Below are 22,217 nucleotides of genomic sequence, written 5' to 3'. Positions count from 1 at the left end.
GTCGATGCTGTCTGTCGTGCTGGTGAGTATGTACAGACCAAGTGAGCTTTTTGCTCCCCATCCCGATCCAGTATGGCGCAGATAGCCCAATGAAGGTGGAAAATGGGGCATTTCCATTGGCTCTTCTCTTTTTTTCCCCCTAGCCTCCTTTTGCCAGCATACTCCAGGCAAGCTTGGCAGGCGGCCGCAATCTTTAGATGGGCTTTTATTTTGTCAGACCAAGGGGAAGGGAAGGAACTCAGAAGGGTTCGTAGGAAATTGCCCCGTCTTTGCAGCATCCATTGTTTGCCAGCGGGCAGGCAATGAGGAGGCTGGGCCATGGGCGCCGGTGGGGAAGACAGCAGGAAAGGCTGGCAAGCAGGCTGGGCCGCATGGACCAAGGGGAAGGCAAGCAAGCAGGCTTGGCCATGGGCACTGCAAGGAAGGCAGCAGGGAAGGCAGGCAAGCGGGCTGGGCCACGGGGAGTGTGGGGGAGGTAGCTGGGCAAGAAGTGAAGGAAGACTCACCAGAGTCTGGGGGAGTGTGGGGGAGATCAGCTGGGTTGCATGGTCAAGGCAAGTGAGGGAACCCGAGACAAGCAACAGCTCTGCCGCTGGAATGACTCTAGGCATTGCCCAAGGTGGGCAAAGCGCAATAAGAAGTGAGTGGGAGGGAAGAGGCCAGCCAGTAGTATGATTTGTTGGTTCTCCGAACTGCACAAAAAAATTAACAACTGGTTCACCTGAACCAGTCTGAACCAGCTGAAGTCCACCTCTGGAGCACACTATCTTTATTATGTTGAATTCCTTGGAGGAAAGGTGATATATAAAAATACAAACAGATTGTCTTGTAATCTACTCCTTGTTATGGCAAAAGGTTACCCATCTAAACTGGCAAAAATATTGTTGATTAAACAAAAATACAATTGTAACCAATCAATACAATAACAGCATGCTTTTCTATACAAGTAATTCAGTCCTCAAGAACATTGATTCCACACATTCGAAGATCAAAACAACTCAAGATTGGAATTTTAGTCTAATTTAGATTTAATATTTAGGATTTTCTGTTTCTATATGTCTAAATATAAAGATAAAAAATGAAGATTAATCGTATGCAGCCAATGAACTGACGTGCACATACTTATTATAAAACTACTCTGCTGGCCATAGCCAAAATAATTCTCAGAAAGAGAAACTGTTCCCAGTTCCTTTTAGCTCTCCAGGATCACAAATTCCCAGAATACTTTTGTTCTAACCCTGGTCTACAACCCATCATTTTATAAAATCATTTTGTAAGAATGCCTAGAGTGTCCACAGGTGGTCCAGAGGCACTTTCCTAAATAAAGATACAGTAGAGGCTGGGCTTTTACTGCACACCAACTCTCTAGCATTGTTAAATGAAAGGGGTCTAAAAATCAGGTAGGAATGTGGAATGAACTACAGGAGGCATCTGTGGGCATAATGCTATCAATCAGTACTCCACTGCCTGCTCCTGGTGTAAGTGGGTGGAGGGAAAAAAGTCTATTCTCATTAAGGCTCACCATGGGAATTACATGCCTGAAGACTGTTCATTTAGAGCTTAAGAATTTAGATTGTTGATCTGACTGATTATCAGGACCTCAAATACAACATCAGATTTTGTATTTTGTATGGCTACATGCCTTAAATGTACATAGCACAAACTCCTGCATTTGTAAAGTGGAATACTTAATCTGAATGCCTTCCCATTTCCAACAGATGAAATTTTCAGCAATTTGGTGTCAACTGAAGGATGGAATCAAAACATGGCAATTAACCACTCTAATTAACAAGCTTCTTCTATGCCTTGCCAAAATCTCAAGACATCATTTTGCCAATACTTTGAAAAACTTGACAGCTCAAGTATTCGTATAACCCATGTACTGAAACCACAAATACATACATTTTTATCATTCCAAATAATCATACCCATATTTCAGTTATGCTCCCAAGAACTCTGCGTGCTATTTCATAGCAAGGCTAACAAGTAATGGTTAATAATAGTTAAAAGTCCATGAAAAAACCAATTAAGAGGTTAGGCTTAAGCTAGCAGACTTGTTATTGCAATCAGATTCCGATTTTTAATTAGTTTCTCACAAATTTCTCATATCATACAGCTTTCAAGTAGCATGAAAATACATGCCAAAAACTGGCACTATCTTCATTTTCTGTCTATTGAAAGGAAGAAATATATCACAAAAAACAGGAAGCGCTTCACATAGTACATTTGTTCCATGTCTTTAATGACTAACAATGTCACTTTAAGCTTTGCTAGGAATTGAGCTAAAGTAAAATGTGTCAAACTGATGGTAACATAGATTTAAGAGCAACATTAAAGATCTGAAATCTATTTCAGGTACCTATAAATCATGAAAGTTACATTTGTTCTATCTGAGCTAATGGTCAGAAATTGACTAAGGTATTTATTTCTTAAGAAGCAGAATTGATCCCATACTTTTTTGGAGGGTGGGGGTGAATGTTACTGAGTAACATGAGATTTAATGTTTGCTCTTTCATTGTTTTAGAAATGTCAGTAATTAAGAGTAGCGCAGTGGCATAATATGTTTTTATCACTTGGATCATCTGGCTCACAACTTAAGAAAAATAGCTCAAATTCTTAGCCATTATTATCTCAATTCTAATGCCATTCAATCTGGCCAGGGAGATTTCCAGGGAGATATCCACCTGTTTCCAATTATTAATTTTAGTGCCACTATAAGAAATGAGCATTCCAAATTGTTCCTTTTTATAAAAAAAAAAAGAATAACATTAGAGCTTTTTTTTTCTAGATCAAAGCTATCACAATCTTTAACTGGTTGTAGAAGACTTGGAAAATCTCAACATACACACAGTGGTAGGAAACACGGAAAGAAAATCACAAATGATAACCATGTGACCATAGGAATCCATGACATTATAATTGCAAGCCAGACCTCAACCACTTGGGTCATGATAATATGACTGCAGGAATGCTGCAGCAGCTGGAACTTCTAAGACCAGTTGAAAGTGCTATTTATTCAGCATCATTGCAAGTTCGAATGTGCACTGAATGAATGAATGTTCATTAAGTGAAGACCACCTGTAATATGAATATATGTATTCTTCAAATAAGTAGATCCAAACCTTTAAAAAACTACAACAGGACTGAAATTGGTTCCAGAAAAATTCCAACGAACAGATCAGCTGATACAATGCCTACCACAAATATGCCGACTCCCAGCGACAATTTGCAGCAGCATCCAATTCATCTTTCTGAATAGTCCTGCATAAAATACAGTCACAGATTATTTTGAATTTCATAAAGTCAACTTTTTGCTGGAAGTCAAGGCATCTTAGATAGAAATCCTAATTTTAACATGAAATCCTCATTCTATCACAAATTGAAATAGGGTGGGCTGAGATAATGTAGCTGGACCAAGGTTATCCTGTGAGTTTCCAAGGCTAGACTAAACCATGGTCTAGGCAACCAATTGTCCTTCAGATATTTCAGACTATAATTCCCTCATGCCTTGCAGGTGGCCAGGCTGACAGTGGATGATAGATATTGACATCCAACATATTTGGAGGGCTAATAACTGAGGTAATGTCTATCTTACTCAGGTTGAGTATGCTAACCAGGATCCTACACAGATAAAAAGCATTCTTAACTATTTTTCTCACTATAAAATGATTTCTAGAAAAATCAGTTGCTTTCTTACACATATGTTTATTTTTAAAAATATTTTAATATCTAAAATATTAAAATATTTTAAATATTTTATTAATAATCAGAGATAAATTTTTAATTTTACATTACTTGTAACTAGTATAAAGAAGATGGGAAGACACTTCTTTATATCTTTTTTCTTTCCTTTTTGCTTTCTGTCACTTTCTGGACTTTTAGCTCTCTTCTAGGTTTCATTTTTTCTTGTTTTATATTAGTTTGTATTAGTTTTTAATAAAATTATATTTAAAAGAATGTTAATTAAAATCTATGATATAGCTGTTATTTGTTTAAATTGCTCTGTCTTCTTGTCTGTTATTTATGTTTCATATATAATGTGCTTGTATTTTTTAAAAATGTTTTAAACCATCTAAAGTCTCTACTTGAGATGAGCAGTTACATTAATACAGCTAACCACTGTAACTCATTTAATTTCAAATCAGTCTCTGGACAAGGGTTAAAAAAATCCATACAGTTGCTAAGACAAGAGGCGAATCAGGACAGTATATATGGGAATCTCTGGTAATTTTTTTCTACTTCATAATAATCCTGTGAGATAAATTGGACTGGTGATAAATTTTTTGGCAAGTGGGTTGTTTTTATCTTATTGTTGTGCACTGCCCACGTTCACTTTTAGTGAGATGGGTATCTATATAAATTTGATAAACAAATAAATGTATCTTAATCATTAACCAGTTGATTTTCTCCAACAATTTATTATAATAAATTCTTAATAGTTTTTAACTTCTATATGTATTTGTATTTATTATGGCTGTTCACCGCCCTGAGTCCTTCGGGAGTAGGGCGGTATACAAATATGAAAAATAAATAAAATAAATAAATAATATAACCTAACATAATATAAAACATGAACAGTGGCAAAGCTTTGATTGTATTGTTGAACAATTTTCCAGAAAGGGCTGGCATCACCACAATACTGGGTCTTTCAAGCAGATATATTGTTAATAGATAAGATCTAGAGAAGGATTCAATTTCCCAATTCATGTCATCCACCAGAACAATTGAAGCAGCCTCCGCCCCAAAGTAGGTCAGAAACTAAATTAGAATGTATCTAAATAATTAGAATAATTCCACAGTGAATCAGTTGATAAACCTCTGCATTCCCTAACACTTTGCCCAAAATTAGCAAGTAAAGCACAGTATTCCTATTATTTTTAATAATTAAAATTCTCCTTATGAACCTAATAATGCCTACTGAAGAATGTATGAATCAATTCGGAGGTCTAAATTTCCAACCCACCCCTGGCAGATTTCATAAATAAAGATGGAAACAGATTGAGACACTATGTGATAGACTTTGTCCAAATCTTCAACCCACACAACTGAAAATTAAACATTACACAACCAGATACTGATCTATTTCCATCCATGTCCAGATCTATCAAAACAGCAATAACTACAAGAATAAAATAATTAAAATACAACAATTCTATCCATTTGGCTTTTAGGAAAAAATTCAAGATTTGTTTCTCAACACATATAGTAAGGAAGCTCATCACAACCAAAATAATGTTTACTACACAACGTTGGCAAAAGCTAAGTAGTGTGAAATCTAGTTTTAGCCAAGTCAGAAGCAACCTCCTGAAACCAGTTATTTGTTTCAATAAAAAGGACATATGATATCTTTTTTCATCCCACATAGAAATGTCAAGTCTACTGTTGCACAACACAGGTGAGAGAAAAAGAATGAAAGAAATAAGAACATAAATCCTATGACAAATATATTCTGTCTTCCTTCGAAACTTCTTCCCCTGCATGCTCCGTCAGTTATTTTCTAGAACCTAAATCATGTATAATTCTTTTTTCATAACTGGCATTCCCAGATAATTCTTGAGTTCTGGAAATAATTAATTCTCTGGCAAACTATGGCTTAAACCTAGTACCGCTCTGTAGTACAGTTTTTAATTATAGGTTTGGCCATTGTTAAGGGATTTGTGTGCAGTCACAGTCACCATGCAAATGTGTCATTTCCATGTAGTGGCTGTCATCACATGGCTGACTGTTATGTGTGCAACCACTCACCACTTGATCTAAGCAGTTTTGGAACTGTTACCATAGACAAATTATCTCCACAGCAAATATGGCAACATTAAAAGCAAAGCACGCCAAATATAGTTAATCACTATACATCAAAGGCTCCACACACAATGATGGCTGCCATATGGAACTCTTCAATTCCATGTGTGTGTCCAACTGTATGGCGAACAGCAGCTCTATTAATAACAAACAAACAGAACCTTCTTTCTTTAATATTGAAGTTTATATTCATTGTATACCATCAATCTAAATACTGTAGTACTTTTTTTCTTGAAGGTGGTTTTATTTGTTTTTGTTTTAAACAGAAGAATTCAGGTCAACTAATTTAGATGAACAATCTTTTTTTTTAAGTTTCCAAAAATATAATTTTATAATGAAGAGATTCAAGGTCATATTAAAATACTTTTGCACAACAATGTCTTTTTAAAACACTGAGATCCCTAGGGGCAGACGTTTATTTCAGAGTTCTATAAAACCAGGTTTTTCTCACTGCATCCGTGTTAGTGTTATGTTTTTCTCCATGTGAAATCAATGGACCGGCAAGGACAAATATGTGGAAAACCTAAAATAATAAAGTTACTCTTCCTTAGTATGTTTTAAGTAATTAGGTCCACTATCCTAAACGAAAATATCTTCCATCTGAACATTTCAAATACAAATAATGGAATGGATGAGATGCCCTCTTCTTGAAGAATACCCATGAATGTTTGCTACAACCCTTAAATGAATGATTTCCTTAAGAGTATTGCAAGTATCTAAGACAGCTCAAAAGACAACCGTGAATAGTAAACAAATAAAAAAGAAGGAATAAGACTTAAAATTAGATTATGTTGACATATGTTCATAATATGAATGTAAATTTAAATTCTTTAAGCTTTCTTCTAGAAAAAGCAAAACAGACTTCTTTTTTAGCCAAAAAATTTCCATCAGTCAATGGAAGGATTACTACCCAAGCAGAATAGATAATAAAATTGACAAAGAGGATATATGAAAAAGTGGACATAGGTAAAATCAAACGAATGTTTTGAATAGAACTATTTATTTTAAGCTGTGGGAGGAAATAAAAACAACCGTCACCAAAGTAGCTCAAGAACATATTATACACAAAAAAAACCAGCAAAATACGCCAGATGGATATCATATGGTACAACAGAGACTGCAAAAGAGAAAAGGAAAGCAAAAGCCATTGGTTACACCAGAAAGACAGGAAGAAATGAGAAGACTAAATGCAAAGTTCCAGAGAGAGGCAAGAAAGATAAAATACTGGACTGAGCAATGTAAGAAATTAGAGGAAGCAGCCATGAGAGGTCGTACAACAGAGTATTTCACGTATGTAAAGAAGGCCAGAGACCCGTTTATGTCAAGAAAAGCTATAGTCAGAGGACTTGATGGACAGGAACCAACAAGTAATCAGAGAAAGATGGTGGGAATATGCAGAACAACTTTACACAAACAAAAAATAAGACCAAGCTGTAAGAGAAGAAGCTGACCTACCAAAAATGGAACCAGATATCCTGGAGGAAGAAGTGTGGGCACACAATCAGTTGCTTAACCATAAAGCCTCAGGAGTTGATGGAATTCCTACAGAGTTGCTGATACCACTGCCAACAAAAGCACTGACAGCGCTTTGCCAAAGTATACGGAAGTGGTCAAAAGAATGAAAAAGATCAACATTTATCCCAATACCAAAAAAAAAGTGATATGAACCACCAAACTGTGGGCTTGATACCACATATCAGTAAAATTCTCTTGAAAATAATCCAGCAATGTTTGAATCCAACCGCCAACAGAAAACTGCCTGATGTAAAAGCAGTTTTTTTAAGGAAGAGGAACACGTGATCATATTGCCAATCTACGTTGGATGATGGAAAAAGCAAAGGAATACCAAAAAAACCTCTATATGAGCTTCATTGATCGTACAAAAGTGTTCGAGTGTGGTGACCATGACAAGCTCTGAAACTGCCTCAAAAGATCTGGAAACATCATCTCACTACATTCAGCTCATTCACTCATTCAGTACTCTAGTCAGGCAGCCACTTTAAGAACGGAATATGGAGAACAAAATGGTTCAGAATTGAAAAGGACATTTGGCAAGATTATATCCTGTCACCTCTACACTATTCAACATGTGCATAAAAACTGTTATGAGAAATGCCCATTTGAATGAATCTACCATTGGGATTAAAATCGATGTAGGAATATCAACAACCTCCGATATGCAACCTTGCTTGTGGAAAGTAAGGTGAATTTAGAATGGTTAATCCAGAGAGTCAAAGATGAAAGTGAAAAAATTGAACTGCACCTTAACATCAAGAAAACTAAGATAATGACAACTGCAGAGAACACACAGGCCAGAGTGCAGATTGACAATGAGACTATCAAAATGGTAAAAGAATTCATCTTCCTGGGCTCTAAAATTGACAAAGTGACAACTCTGAGATCAGAAGGTGTATATAGCACTTAGAAGAACTGAAATGTCTGGCATGAATAACATCTGGAAGAGTAAAGGCATCAGCCTTGTAACCAAATCAGATTAGTTAATGCAATAATTTTTTAATTGCTACTTATGGCTGCAAAACATGCTCTGAAAAAGGCAGCTAGGACTGGGATGATTGCCTTTGAACTGTGGTACATGCTGGAGGCAACTATTACACATCCTATGCACTGCAAAAATAACGAAGAAAGAAACCCTAGACCAAACTTCACCAAAAATATAACTGGAAGCTTGGCAAGATTGCCAAACAGAGGCTGTCATACTTTGGTCATGTTGTGAGAACTGACTCATTCGAAAAGTTACTCACGTTGGGAGTGATCAGTGTAAAAAAGAGAAGGGGTCGCCATAGTACCCACTGGCTGGATAGTATAAAGGACGCCACCAGGATGACCATGGAGGATCTGAAGGAGGTGGTGCGAGACAGAAGGGCATGGAGAGTGCTTATCCGTAGAGTGGCCGAGGGTTGGACACAACTGAATGCTGACAATGGCAATCACAGTTATTTTAAAGTGAAGTTTAATTAAGATATGATAGAGTCAAAACTTGATGAGACATTTACAGTCACATTTTTATTAGTTTTACAATGACTATAGAGTCATTATCTGACCTGATTGTCATCATCCAAAATGTTCTCCATAACTCAGTATAATATTGGTCCTGGTCCAAAGAAGAGCCGAGGTGGCGCAGTGGTTAGAGTGCAGTACTGCAGCTACTTCAGCTGACTGCTAGTTCAGCAGATCAGTGGATCAAATCTCACCGGCTCAAGGTTGACTCAGCCTTTCATCCTTCCGAGGTGGGTAAAATGAGGACCCAGATTGTTGGGGGCAATATGCTATTTAGTATACTGTCTTTGGTGTAAGCCGCCCAGAGTCCTTGGAGAGTGGGCGGCATAGAAATATGACTAATAAATAACTAAGAAGAAGAAGAGTAACATATGAATGTTGTACATTGTATCTGTTTTTATAATATTATTATGATTTTTATATAGTCGCTTCCAGTGAGATAGGTGGATGGATGGATGGATGGATGGATGGATGGATGGATGGATGGATGGATAGATAGATATTGCATGCTGCACTACCAACTGCTAAGTCATTGATGGTTATCTCGCCTATTTTCTATATATCAAAATTGTGGAGAAGTAATTTAGGATCAGTATCTTTGTGACACATTATAAATTATAAATTAGCCTTGTACTATGCTCTGCTGAATTTGCAATGTGTATTACTGTATCCTTTCCATTTTATTAGTTCTACCCATAGATCATATCCAGCGTTGGAAAGAAATTCAATATTAGTGGAGGCAGTCAAAGAAGGCTATGATGGGCTTTTCCTGGAAAAACTTTTCATTTTTACTGAATTTGGAATTATATAGAAAATGTGACAGGTTATGGATTACATAATTCTATGGGGTTATTTTATGGAATGCCAAACTAATAAACAGCTGAACATTGTTATTCCTTAGGTAGTTTGATACATAGGTGTGGCAATACTTGTACGTGGATATGTGCACTATTTTTAAAATAAACATGGGAAGGAAGTCTTACGCTAATAAAAATTAGTCTGCAAATTTATTGATACCACATGTAAAAAACTAGTTTCCTGCACTGAACAAACATTATAATACAGGGCTTCATTAGGTAAGAATTGTATTAATCTTGAGAATAAGCTGGATTTGATTTTAAACAAGAACACCATTTTTGGCTCTCTAAAGCCTTTGTAACATGACAGAAGGGAGATGTTTTTAAATACATTGGTCAGGACAACTTTCATTCTCTGAAGAACATACAGATCAATGCCAAAACCACATTACTTATTTTTAATCCAATGCAACATTCTTCTTGACCCTATAATTCCTGAACCTTTTTCAACATGTCTTCAATATAAAATTGCCACTCATTTAATAAATAATTGCCTGTATTGCATAACAGATTTAATCATGCATTTTTGTTCATCTGGACACTGCCGCTTTGATATCAAGTTGCATGCAGGCTGTAAGTGCAAACACCATTGCAAAGACTCTCCCTCCTTAATTTTCCACTCCAAAACAGACTCACAGAAAATTAAAATAAATTATACATTTATTACATTATTACACAGGTCTCCATAGAATGTTATCAGTAAAGCCAACATGATGTGCTGAAAGTTCAAATTTTGATCATACTGTTCTCAATCTTGACATGATTAATACAGTACTGAGATTTTAATCAGTGTAAAAACTAACATAATACTAAGATTTTAATTAATTTAAAGAGTGATATTTTCATATCTTCTCTAAAACCCAACATGAATGAATCCATTGCATTAGACCAAGTCTACTTTATATTTTTAAACTATCCTTTCATTTATCAGAAAAACCAAGATGCCATGACTATTGCATATAACCAATGGTCCATAAAGTTATCCTTTTGCCAGACTGAACCTTTCATTTCATGAGCTGGCTGTAGTAGCCTCAATTATGTTTAAGGATTAAGCTATGCTTTGGAGAAAGGACTGTGAGTTAACTGGATGGACATATATTTCTTGACTATTATGCATATTCTGCGGACTGATCTTTTGTTTTTGCCCTAGATTTCTTGACAGATACAATGGAAATTGTTTGCATTTCTCCCAGAATAATTATTTTTGAAATGTGGACATGGATCAAAAAGACCTAGAGAAATCAGACTCCCATTTCACTATTTTTTCTTTCCAGCAGTACCTTCCATATTCATATTCAGACTTTAGGGAATTGATAAAAACATGACAAAAAGCAGAAATAGTCACCAATTTAGAGAAAATATGAAAAGCAGAGAGTTGTCACTAAACAAAATATCTGGAATAAAAATATAATTACTATGCCTTCATAAATAAGATGTCTCCAACAACATTATAGCTTGCTGACTTTAAAGCTACTTTCTACTGAAAAAACAAGGTAGAGTATTAAATTATCATCTGTTATTCTCTGTAAACGGAAATTAGTTTTAAGATGGAATACAGCATATATACTCATAAATGAAACATTGGTGATCCATATACTCCTCTGAAATTATTCCTTGCTAGAATTAATTACTAGAAAGCAGCAGAGGTCAGAAAAGTTTGAATAACTTAGAAGAAGTTGCTTTCATAAGAGAACAATTTTTTTCTTACAATCTCAAGATTCACAAGATAGTTCTTGACTTACGACCACTATTCCTAAGTGAGATAGTTGTTAAGTGAATTTTGCTCCATTATGTGACCTTTCTTGCCACAGTTGTCAAGTGAATTCCTTCATTTGATAAATTAGTAACACTAGTATCACTAATGAAGCGAATCTGGCTTCCCCATTGACTTTGCTTGTCAGAAGGTCACAAAAGATAATCACATGAACCTGGTATATTGCAACCATCATAAATATGAGTCAGTTGCCAAGTGTCTGAATTTTGACCACATGACCATGGGGATGCTGCAATGGTCATAAGTGTGAAAAACAGTCATAAATCCTTTTTTCACTGCTGTTGTAATTTCAAACAGTCACTATATGAACTGTTGTAAATTGAAGACTACCTGTATAGAGATGGAGCCTTTGCTGTTAGTAACAGATAAGGTCTACAGTTAAAAGTATGAACTTTTCTAACAAGTACTACATATGAAACATAGTTAACTTTTTCCATTAGAGTAACAAATGTTATCACACAGTTTTAAATTCTCCAGATATGTCTCTTAATTATTTACCATAATTCCAACTATGTATCTGATCTCATTTCTTTGCAGCACTTTTAATCCAAGCAACAAACATTAAAGCATCTTTAATGAAGAGCTATAAAGAAGTGGCTGTTCACAAGGTAAACAGAACACATCGAAGTTTTCAAAATGTTACAGCTCCCAATTTGTTTTTTTATTTAAGATTTTTTTATTATTATTTAAAGTATCTTGTCCACAATTTGCTGTACTTTTTTCAGATTAAATTTCCTTTTACGATATAAGGAACTCATTTGCTTTTACATTTCCACATAAGAAGCAATAAGAATTTATTTTATTTTCTGATGTGGCACCTACCCTTTTGAAGACCATACCATCTGAAATTAGATTGGCTGGTTCTCAAGTTATTCCAAGAACTCACATGGCTAAGGATGGATGAGAATCTGAATATCTCTGCTCCTAATCCAACCCCTTAACCACTGCATCACATTGCTTTGTGAAATGATAATGATAAAGACTATAATATTTTTAAAAGAATTATTATGCTTAATATTATAAACATGTGCAGCTAAAAACTACCATCTCACTTCTTCTGACACAACATTAGCTAGTTAGGACACATACATTCAATTTGCTTCTGAATACTGGACTACATTTACTTAACTGCAAATGTAGAAAACATAGAAGCAATATTATTGCTTATGGTAGAATATGACCATCAATTTTAAGCATTTAATGCTTGCATATAGTCAAGAAGACAGATGCACACGCAAAGCACTGACTAATACATGACATTCTCCCTGACAGGTAAAGTTAATATTTGCACCTGCATTTTGAAGCTATCACACAAAGTTGAAATGCCGCCAGAGAATTGATGGAGAATGAACTCTTCCATCTGCTATCTCTGCAGCAAATACGCTGCTCCACTCCAATCTCTTTCCAGTTTCTTGACAAAAAATTGCTGTTTCCTAATGGAAATACTAAGCTTAAATATTCAACTAAATATAGATCACTTCTTGATCATTCAGATCTAAGGATCAGCCTGTTTCAGTTTTTCACCTTGATCCTCCTCTAGGCAACCTCAATCTATGGAAAACATCAACTGCAATCTTGTTTTCAAAATTAATTTATGCAAGTAAATGGAAGCATACTTGTAGTATAGAAAATGGATTATGACTATATTGATTGAATTGTGAGATAGCTTTTGAATGTGTAGTTATTAGATATCTATTATACCCAATACTGTAACTAATGTTCTTTGGATGAATTATCAAATTATTTAAAATAGTAAAAAGTTTTTTAAAATACAGGAAAATAAGATAATAAATTGGAATAAATTGTGCAGAAAACAGAAAAACCAGTATTTCCAGGGTTGAATATGCATTTAAATGAGAATAAACTGAATTAAAATGTCTGGTTTTTCCATTGCTTTCTTCTCTCTTTGTTACTCATGTTGCTTGAAAAACTTGTCTGAGAAACTGCAGGCTTTCCTAAATAATCTAAGACAGATTTCTACAATCTCCCAACCTGATTTTTATGACATCCATAGGACTGCAGGATCACAGCAGTAAAATTCAGCAGTAAAACAACAATTTTCAGCAACTTGCTTGGAATTTTAAATTGCACTAAAAATAAAATAAGGGATAAAATAAGTGCAAGTGAAACACAGTTTTCTTGCGATTTTTAAAAGCTCATTTTCAGCTCCTCCAGGGTAACTTTTTCATCTTCTTGTTAGGGAAATTCATATGGTATGGTCAAAAATGTCAAGATGATGGCAATAATGGTTCAATCAGAATTGTGCCTGATTTTTCAGTAGCATCTTAATGATCATTGTGTGAATTTTTTTGACCCCATTTTGTGGACATCTCTTCAGTCTGTAGATATGCAACCAGTACAAAGTAATGATGGAAAAATGGTAAAATGTGAATTGCAACATGATACACACTCTGGTCATATGAGATATAATGCACAGGTTAACCTTCATCAGTCTTCAAGTTGATACTCATATCCCTCCAGTCCTCAAATGACCAGCAGTGATAAGAAACTAAAGAATGCCTACTTCCCAGTGTCGGATAGGGGAGAAACAGAAAAAAATAATCTCAATAAATCATAAATACTTTAATAAATACATTAAAAAGATGGGGAAATAGTCCCAGAAGAATGAAAGTGCATTATCTTTGTCACTGTGAGATTCCCACTAAAATCATGGATTAGGAAGTCATCACAAGCATCCAGATCCAGTAAAATGATGCAGTATAGATTTGTCTTAGGCTACTTGAAGCCAAATTTTTTCCTTAACTTATTCCAGTACCTTTGGAATAAGCTTTCTGCAGAACTGAAGGTCCTAATAAGTCTGCTAATTTTTTTAATGCACTAAAACTATATTTTAAAGTAAGCTTTTAAAGCAACCTGTTTTAATATTTTTGCATAACTGTTTCATTAGAAGTATTATAAAGATTTCAGTACTCAGCAGCATAATGGTTAATAAATATCTGAAGTGCATAAATATCTCTCCAGGCACATTCATTGTAAATGCAAGAGCAAATATCAACACCAGTTTTAGGGTATCCATTTACTTGGGCTTTACATTAGTGAAGTATCAAATTCAATCATACTAAGGGTAAGCAGTTCTTTTGTGCTCAGGAGCTATATTTTTCCTCTATTTTGTTTAAAAAGTAAGAATGAAATCTAGTATCTCAAAAGGGGTGGATTTTGTGCTTGCTGGAGGGAATTAAAGCTGCATTAAAGTCAAAGTTAAAGAAGGAATTAAGTCATAGCATTATATCTGGTGACTCCTATTTCATTATTTCCAACCAACAATCTTCAGGAATCACAATTGTTCACTGACACTACCAGGGTTGCAAGAAGTGACCATGGATCATGAGTTTCCATAACGTAACATTCTGATCAGCACCAGAATGCCTACAGATCTCAGATAGTTCCTTTTGTTAATTATTGGAATTCCGTAAAATTTTGTTAGCCTCATGAAAGTTGTCAGCAAACTTGAAATTGTTAGCAAATTTTTTATACTCAGGAGTTAGAAAAAGTTGCCAACCCTGGTTTAGCATTACATGAGCAAGTCAAAATGTATCTTGTCTTTCTGAGTTTCTCCCTGTTCTTTTTACTGAACATGGCCAAAAACGAGATGGGAACTTTGCTTTAATCAAGATTTGCCATATGATTTTGAATAATAAATTGTGGTTAACCTCAATTGGGAGCTATTTAAAACAGCAGCTTTTCCCAATATGATGTGATATGCTTTCCCAATATGATACTCTCTATGTGTTGGGAGGACAAATTAATTTGCACTAATACAAATTACATTATACATTATAAATTATACTACAATAGTAAATTGTAATATAATTTCTCTCACACAAATAATTCCTGAGAATTCTGGGAGTTACAGTCTCAATATACATAGAACGCATCTGGTTACGGAAAGCTGATGTAATGGAATGTGCACCTGGAGAAGGGGGGAGGGGTAATTCCCGCAAGAGCAGTGCAATTTCCCAGGGAGGAGGCAGTGCATTCCAGAAAGAATCTCAAATTAAGAAACTGTACAGTCCCAAGCTTGATTGGGGAGGGAGAAAGAAATTCAGGATAGTCACACCTCTATTAGGGTAGAGAGTTATAACTTTAGTCTGGCAAGATTCTATTCAGTAGTTGTAAGCAAATAAAGAACTGGACTTGATTGGATTTCACTGTGTCATCTTTGGCTTTGGGCATGAAAGTAGGTTTGGCTCTAGATGAATACATAGAGATGTCCCTGTACCATAATTTTCTTGGCAACAATAAGTTTTACTTTCATGTGAGATGGGCAGCCACAGAAATGTGATAGATGATAGATAGATAGATAGATAGATAGATAGATAGATAGATAGATAGATAGATAGATAGATAGATAGATAGGCAGGCAGGCAGGCAGGCAGGCAGGCAGGCAGGCAGGCAGGCAGGCAGGCAGGCAACTGATTATAGAGATAAGTGTGTGTGTGTGTTACCACTGTCTTTCTCCATTTTTTAAAAAAAATTCCTACCTAGCATATGGTCTCATTTTCCCATGCAAGTACTCACTAGACCTGACCTGTTTAGCTTCTTTTGAAGGTTGGGTGATGGTATGTAAGAAAGATCTTGAAAAACAAAGAGATTCTGCCTGAGGAATAGTCAGATAAGTGGGCACATAGCCCATAGCTGCTACCTCCTTCAGCAAACTCTACACAAAAGTCACTTTGGTGCAATGTGGAAAACTCCGCAGGCCTGCCTGTCATAAACATTTCTTACTGAGCAGTGAATGAACAGAATTGATCCTGGTCACCTCTGAACTTCTCCAGGTTCAAACTCCCATGGGAACGTAAGAATATTAGCTAAACTACCATCTGCTGTACTGCCGCAGGTTGAGACAAATTCTGTCCAGCTGTTGCAGTTGTATCATGGCAGTCTGCAAATTGGTCATCTGTGCCGTCACTTGCTGCTGGCATTGCAACAACACAGCGATCAGATCTTCAGCAGGTAGAGGAATTCCTTGAGGATCAGAGGCCATTCCTGAAACTCTTTTCAGAAGAGATTATGAGACTTGCAAAACTGATGCCAGCCTTTCCAGATAAACCAAGAGGAAATAGAACTAAATGAGCTGCTCTACTTTATTATAAAGCTGCATTGACAGAATCTTGCAAGTCTCCTGCTATCTCTTTTACAGTGTGAGACATTAAGGAGGATCCCTCCTCAGTTTCTTTCTCCACCTATTATGCAACCCCAGTAGGCTATGTCTTACCTGCTGTTCCCTGGGCAGCATCTCTTTTCTTAGGATGTTTCTCACATACCATCACCATTATGTGCTGCTGCCTAGCTTATGTTATTAATATTGACTTAAATTACTGAATTATGAACATAGTTGCAGAAATTATATGGAAATTATATATTTTAACTACCATATGGCAAAACATTTGTCAAAATAATCTGACTAGCAACAGTAGCAATGTTATTTGATAGATCTATATCTGGTTCAAAAATCTTACTCAGAGCATGCTCCACATCAACCTGAAATGGACTGCTTCAAGTTTCATTATGGGCCCCACACTTGGATGAAAACATACCAAATCTGCAAATGACACAGGATTTACAAGTCCTACTATTTCTATTTCAAAGTCTTTTTGATTAGTTTAGAATTAGAGGACACATTTCAAAGTTTCATATTGCTCTTTGTTCTCCTGATTTATTTTATTTAATTTTACAAGAGCTTATGACTACTCTGGCTAGGTCCATCATTGATGGGTTTATTAGCCCAGTAAATAGACTTGTACAAATGTCATGTACATTTGTCTCTTGCAAACTAAATCTGAACTAATTATAACAGAAAAATTTAAATTAATTTTTTAGACTAGCTTTGAGTTAGTATAAGTTCTAGGCCTGTCCAACATTCACAGTGTTTTTCATATAGCAGCCTTCTTACAGCAGTTGCATCTTTTCCTGGGATCACAATGTAAAACTTGTGTACAGGATGTTCACACACACACACGTTGAGGCATTCTTTCCCTTTGGTTTTAAGAGCTACACAATCCTAAAATCATTCGGTTTAACTTTCAATGTAATCCTATGTAAGCTTGGAATGAAATACTTGGTAAGCTTGGTAGTCATTCAGTGGGACTGACTATTTTTCAAACTTAATTTAGAATTGCAATCTTAAAACAACACAATATTATGTGGGAGTATTTCAAAGAAAATTGCATTCAATTTTGATACTTCCTTGTGTTAAACGTATAAAGGATTGAAGATTGAATAAATAAAAAAAGTTGGTTTCAAATAGGATTCTGAGTATCAAAATTTTCTTTTAAACTTCCTTAAAAACTAAGCCCTCAAATACATTCCAGATGAGAGGAAATCATAAGCATTTTATATTCAAAATGAGATCATGAATGCCTCTGTAATTCAAAGAAGCACAGATTTCTGTGGAAGTTTAATGCTCTCAGAGAACATCCTGTCTGGAATTTAGGAAAGGCATAGCCAATCATTGATTAGAGGCACTTGAGAAAGCTTTCAATGAGCACCCAGAGGTCTTCCAGGATTGCTTTTAGGTAGGACAAATGTATATTGCTGCCAAGTCCAACTCCATCTTGCTGAAAATGCATATTTCTGTGAAGATAGTTACATTTTCACAAGAGACACAAACAGGCTCTTTCTCACACACACACACACACACACATACACACACACACATTCATGCTGAATACTTCTCTAATCTGAAGGTTTGTTCTTTCCCAATAGCATTCCTGCCATGAAATTCCAAGGTTCAATCTTGATTTTTTTTAAAAAAAAACACAACATATCCTCCTTAAATGCATTTCTCTAGATACATGAAAAGACTCTAGTGTTCTTAACTTCAAGATGCAGCAGGGGAGAAAGAGGAGCTTTGACAGTTCAGTCTCAATTCATTCAGACAACAACACCTGGCTTCGGGAGGTGGGGGGGGGTGCTGACCTCGGATCGCTCCCTGGTGGATAGATGGCTACATTCCCTCCCCGCGTGCTGCAATTTCTATGCACGGCGCATCAGGCGCGGAGTCGCGTTTTGGAAGAGTCCGCCGGCGCCGCCGCCTCCCAAGCGCCCGTCTCCGGGCAACAGAAAATCCCAAAGAGCAGGCGGGCCTCTAGCTGCCTACTCCGCCGCTGGCGTCGCTTACCTGCTTCCCAACAGAGCTACGGCCGATGCGAGTGTCGAGCAGGTCATGAGGAGTTTCGTTGCCTTCACTGGCACTATAGAGGAGCCGAAAAGGGACGCTCTTCTGCCTTTCCCTGAAGCGATCCGCAGCCTTTCTCTCCATCTCAGTCAACAAGGTGTCTCCTGGGGGTGGGGAGGGGGGGGGGAGACGGTAGCGGTCAACCAATTCCAGCCGGAAGGGTTCATAACGACGACCCTCGGTTACGGGGCGCGGGTGGAAAATGGGGCAGTTGCTTTCCACTTCGGAGACAGAAAGCAAAGGCCAGCTCCATCTTACATACATATAGTGTGTGTCTACGTGTGTGATATTTGCCATGAGCTTCCTTCCCACACGCGCACACGGCACGCAGCTAACCCTGGTTCCTCTCTCCCGGGCCGGCGGCGCCTGGGATGCTGCACATTGCAGCGCCGAGAGTCACCTAACCCGCGGAGATGAGCTCCTGGCAAGGCGAGCTCTTCTTCCCCGGCAGGTCCAGCAAACAGCGGCAGCCGTTTCCCAGCGGCAGCCGCCGGGCGAAGGTAAGGAGGTTCTTACCTGCGCGGCCGCAGCGAGCTTTCGAGAGCATTCCGACGGTCCAGAGCATCAAGGCGAGCAGAGAAGCCGCGATGTGCATGGCTGGCTCTTGGGAGAAGTGGCGGGAGGAGGAAGGTGAGCTGCCCGCGAGAAGCGAGGATCACAAGCGAGAAGGGAAAGGAAGGGAGCTCCTACGGCCAGGCTGGTGCTGCTGCTGCTGCTGCTGCTGCTGCTGCGAGCGGGAGAGGCGCCTCCTCGCCACCGCCTCAGTGCTGCATTGTGTGCCGCCGGCTTCCGCTCGCGTCGAGAGCTTTTACTGCATTGGGTATCTTGCTGTATCTCAGAGGCTTCAAGCTCCTCCCTTCTCGCTTTCCTTCTCAGCTCCAGGCGAGGGGATCCACAGTCGGACGAGCTGTCTCCCTTTCTGCATCCCTCTGCCTCCGATCTGGAGAAAGAGACCCGATAGCTGGGCAGGGAGTGTGTCTGTATGGTGGGAGGCGAGGGCAAGAGAGGGAGAATCTGAAAAATGCATTTCGTTAAATTTGGGTTGGGGGGACGGGACGTCGAGCTAGACCAACTATTTTCCTTTCCTATGCCAAGGATGTTTTCGGTGAAGTTGAGAAATTATTTTCCAGGCTAATGTGGAGCCAGAGCAGGGCAAATACTGTAAATTGTGATAACAATCCAAAGGGTTAGTAAATCTTGACAGAGCACATCCTGCTAAGCCACAATATCATTTACTTGCTGCTGGAAGTGGGTTCCAGCCACTGTGTTACACAAATCATGATTTAGCATCCAATTTGTGGTTCATACAAACCGTAATTTGATGCAAGGTGTGAGCCCACCATATCAAATAAAAGTTCAATTATTACTGGAAATGAGTATTATACTCATGCTTACATCATAATGTAAGCTGCCCAGCGTCACTTCAACAGTGAGATAGACAGCATATAAATTTAATAAAGAAGTTATAAGCAGTAAAAATGAAATGGTAAACATTTTGAGAAAAGCTTTGTTAGTTTTCTTGGAAGTCCAAATGGAAACTGATTTTATGTACTTCATATGAAATTAAATACTCCTGAAAATAGATTAGGAAGTTACTTTTGACTGAAGCTCCTGGAAACCTCTTCTTCACATTAGTTGAGTTCACACATTACTACAGTTCAATTTGCAAGTTTATAGGTTGCTCAAGTACTTTTTTAAAAAATCACAATTGCTTAGATTGCATGAAGATGTCATATGGACCCAAAACATGTTGTATTTTATAAAATTGTTATGTAGTACCTCAATTTTCATTCATTTTTAATTTAGTCTGTATTATTTTAATGAGTTATGGGGAATATGCATTATTCACCACCCAGAGTGATGTTAAGTTGGGCTATTATATACATTTTCTAAAATAAATAAAAATTGTGCTAAAACTAAACAAATTATATAATGTCTTATTTGATGTGTAAATGTAGCCAACAGTTTAGCTTTATGTAGCACCAGGCCACTGCTGTTTGCAAAATGAACTACTTAAAAATTATAACCTGTCTTAACCTAGGAAGCCATTATAGATGACATTCATAAACTATTATATGTTTAATATAACTCTCTGGAGACTATATCTTCCAGAGTTCCTAACCAGACAATATATAAAGAAAAAATGCACAACATGCTTGTTTTAAATGACATTTTCTAGAACGGTAGTTGTGGTTTTTACAGCCTGCAACACTATTGAACTTATTCAACCTAATATATTTCAGAAAGACACAATCAGAAGAAAAGTTGAGAACATGTGTGTTGTTGTTGTTGTTGTTGTTGTTGTTGTTGTTGTTGTTGTTTTTGTTATTATTATTATTATTATTATTATTATTATTATTATTATTATTATTATTATTATTTATTGAATTTGTATATCGCCCTACTCCCGAAGGACTTAGGGCGGTGAACAGCCAAAAGATAAAATACATATAATACAAAAATTAAAAAAAACCATTAAAATACAATTAAATAATTTGGCCCAGAAAACAAAATTTAAAACACCCCAAATTTATGAGACAAATTTAAAATTTTAAAAACAGTTTAAAAGAGAGGCTGGGCCAGGCCAGCCTGCTGGAGTAGGAATGTTTTGAGGGCACGGCGGAAAGCGTGCAGATCTGTGATCCGTATCTCAGGGGGGAGCTTGTTCCAGATTGCAGGTGCTCCCACAGAAAAGGCTCTCCCCCTGGGCGCCGCCAGTCGACACTGTTTGACCGAAGGCACCCTAAGAAGCCCCTCTCTATGGGAGTGTACTGGTCGGTGAGAGGCTACTGGTAGCAGAAGGCGGTCTCGTAGATACCCCGGTCTGAGGCCATGGAGGCTCTAAAGATGATAACCAAAACCTTGAAGCACACCCGGAAGACCACCGGGAGCCAGTGCAGCTCGCGCAGGAGGGGGTCACATGGGAGCACCATGTCACTCCCATAACCACCCGTGCGGCCGCATTGTGGACTAGCTGGAGCCTCCGGGTGCTCCTCAAGGGGAGCCCCATGTAGAGAGCATTGCAGTAGTCCAGACGGGAAGTGACAAGGGCATGAGTGACCGTATTTAATGAGTCCCGATCCAGAAAGGGATGCAACTGGTGAATCAGGCGAACCTGATAAAACACCCTCCCGGCCACAGCCATCAAATGCTCTTCTAAAGACAGCTGTGAGTCCAGGAGGACACCCAAGTTGCGAACCTTCTCCGTGGGGGCCAACGACTCGCCCCCAATAGTCAGTGATGAACCAACTGACTATATTGGGATGTCGGAAACCACAGCCACTCGGTCTTGGATGGGTTGAGCCTGAGTCTGTTTCTCCCCATCCAGATCCGTACAGCCTTCAGGCACCGGGACATCACTTCAAGGGCATCGTTGGGGTGGTCCGGGGTAGAGATGTACAGCTGAGTTTCATCAGCGTACTGGTAGTACTTCACCCCGAAACCACAGATGATCTCACCCAGTGGCTTCACATAAATGTTGAACAGAAGGGACGAGACGACTGACCCTTGTGGCACCCCACATACAAAGGGCCTCGGGATCGACTTTTGCCCCCCTGCCAACACAGACTGC

The 22,217-nt window shown here is 37.8% G+C and overlaps 1 protein-coding gene across 6 annotated transcripts in view; it reads right to left on the bottom strand.

Moving 5' to 3' along the window:
* The window catches only part of ADAM22 (ADAM metallopeptidase domain 22), a 146,225-nt gene extending 126,603 nt beyond the window's left edge, over positions 1 to 19,622 (bottom strand). For 4 of the 6 annotated variants that reach the window (XM_034402345.3, XM_034402347.3, XM_034402340.3 and 1 more), the window contains exons 1-2: positions 19,163 to 19,492; positions 18,590 to 18,750 (exon numbers count right to left, since the gene is read on the bottom strand). In XM_034402345.3, coding sequence (XP_034258236.1) covers positions 18,590 to 18,750; positions 19,163 to 19,241 — 240 coding nt within the window. In that variant the 5' untranslated portion in view covers positions 19,242 to 19,492. Of the gene's footprint in view, positions 1 to 18,589; positions 18,751 to 19,162 lie in introns of all 6 variants that reach the window. The other 2 variants (XM_060684509.2, XM_034402341.3) reach the window with 1 other exon arrangement.
* Positions 19,623 to 22,217: the final 2,595 nt, after the last annotated feature.

Source organism: Pantherophis guttatus, chromosome 4, assembly GCF_059756535.1.
Source record: "Pantherophis guttatus breed Tessera chromosome 4, ASM5975653v1, whole genome shotgun sequence".
Lineage (NCBI taxonomy): Eukaryota > Metazoa > Chordata > Lepidosauria > Squamata > Colubridae > Pantherophis > Pantherophis guttatus.
Note: the sequence above shows the minus strand (reverse complement) of the source record. Positions and strands in the feature narration are given on the sequence as shown.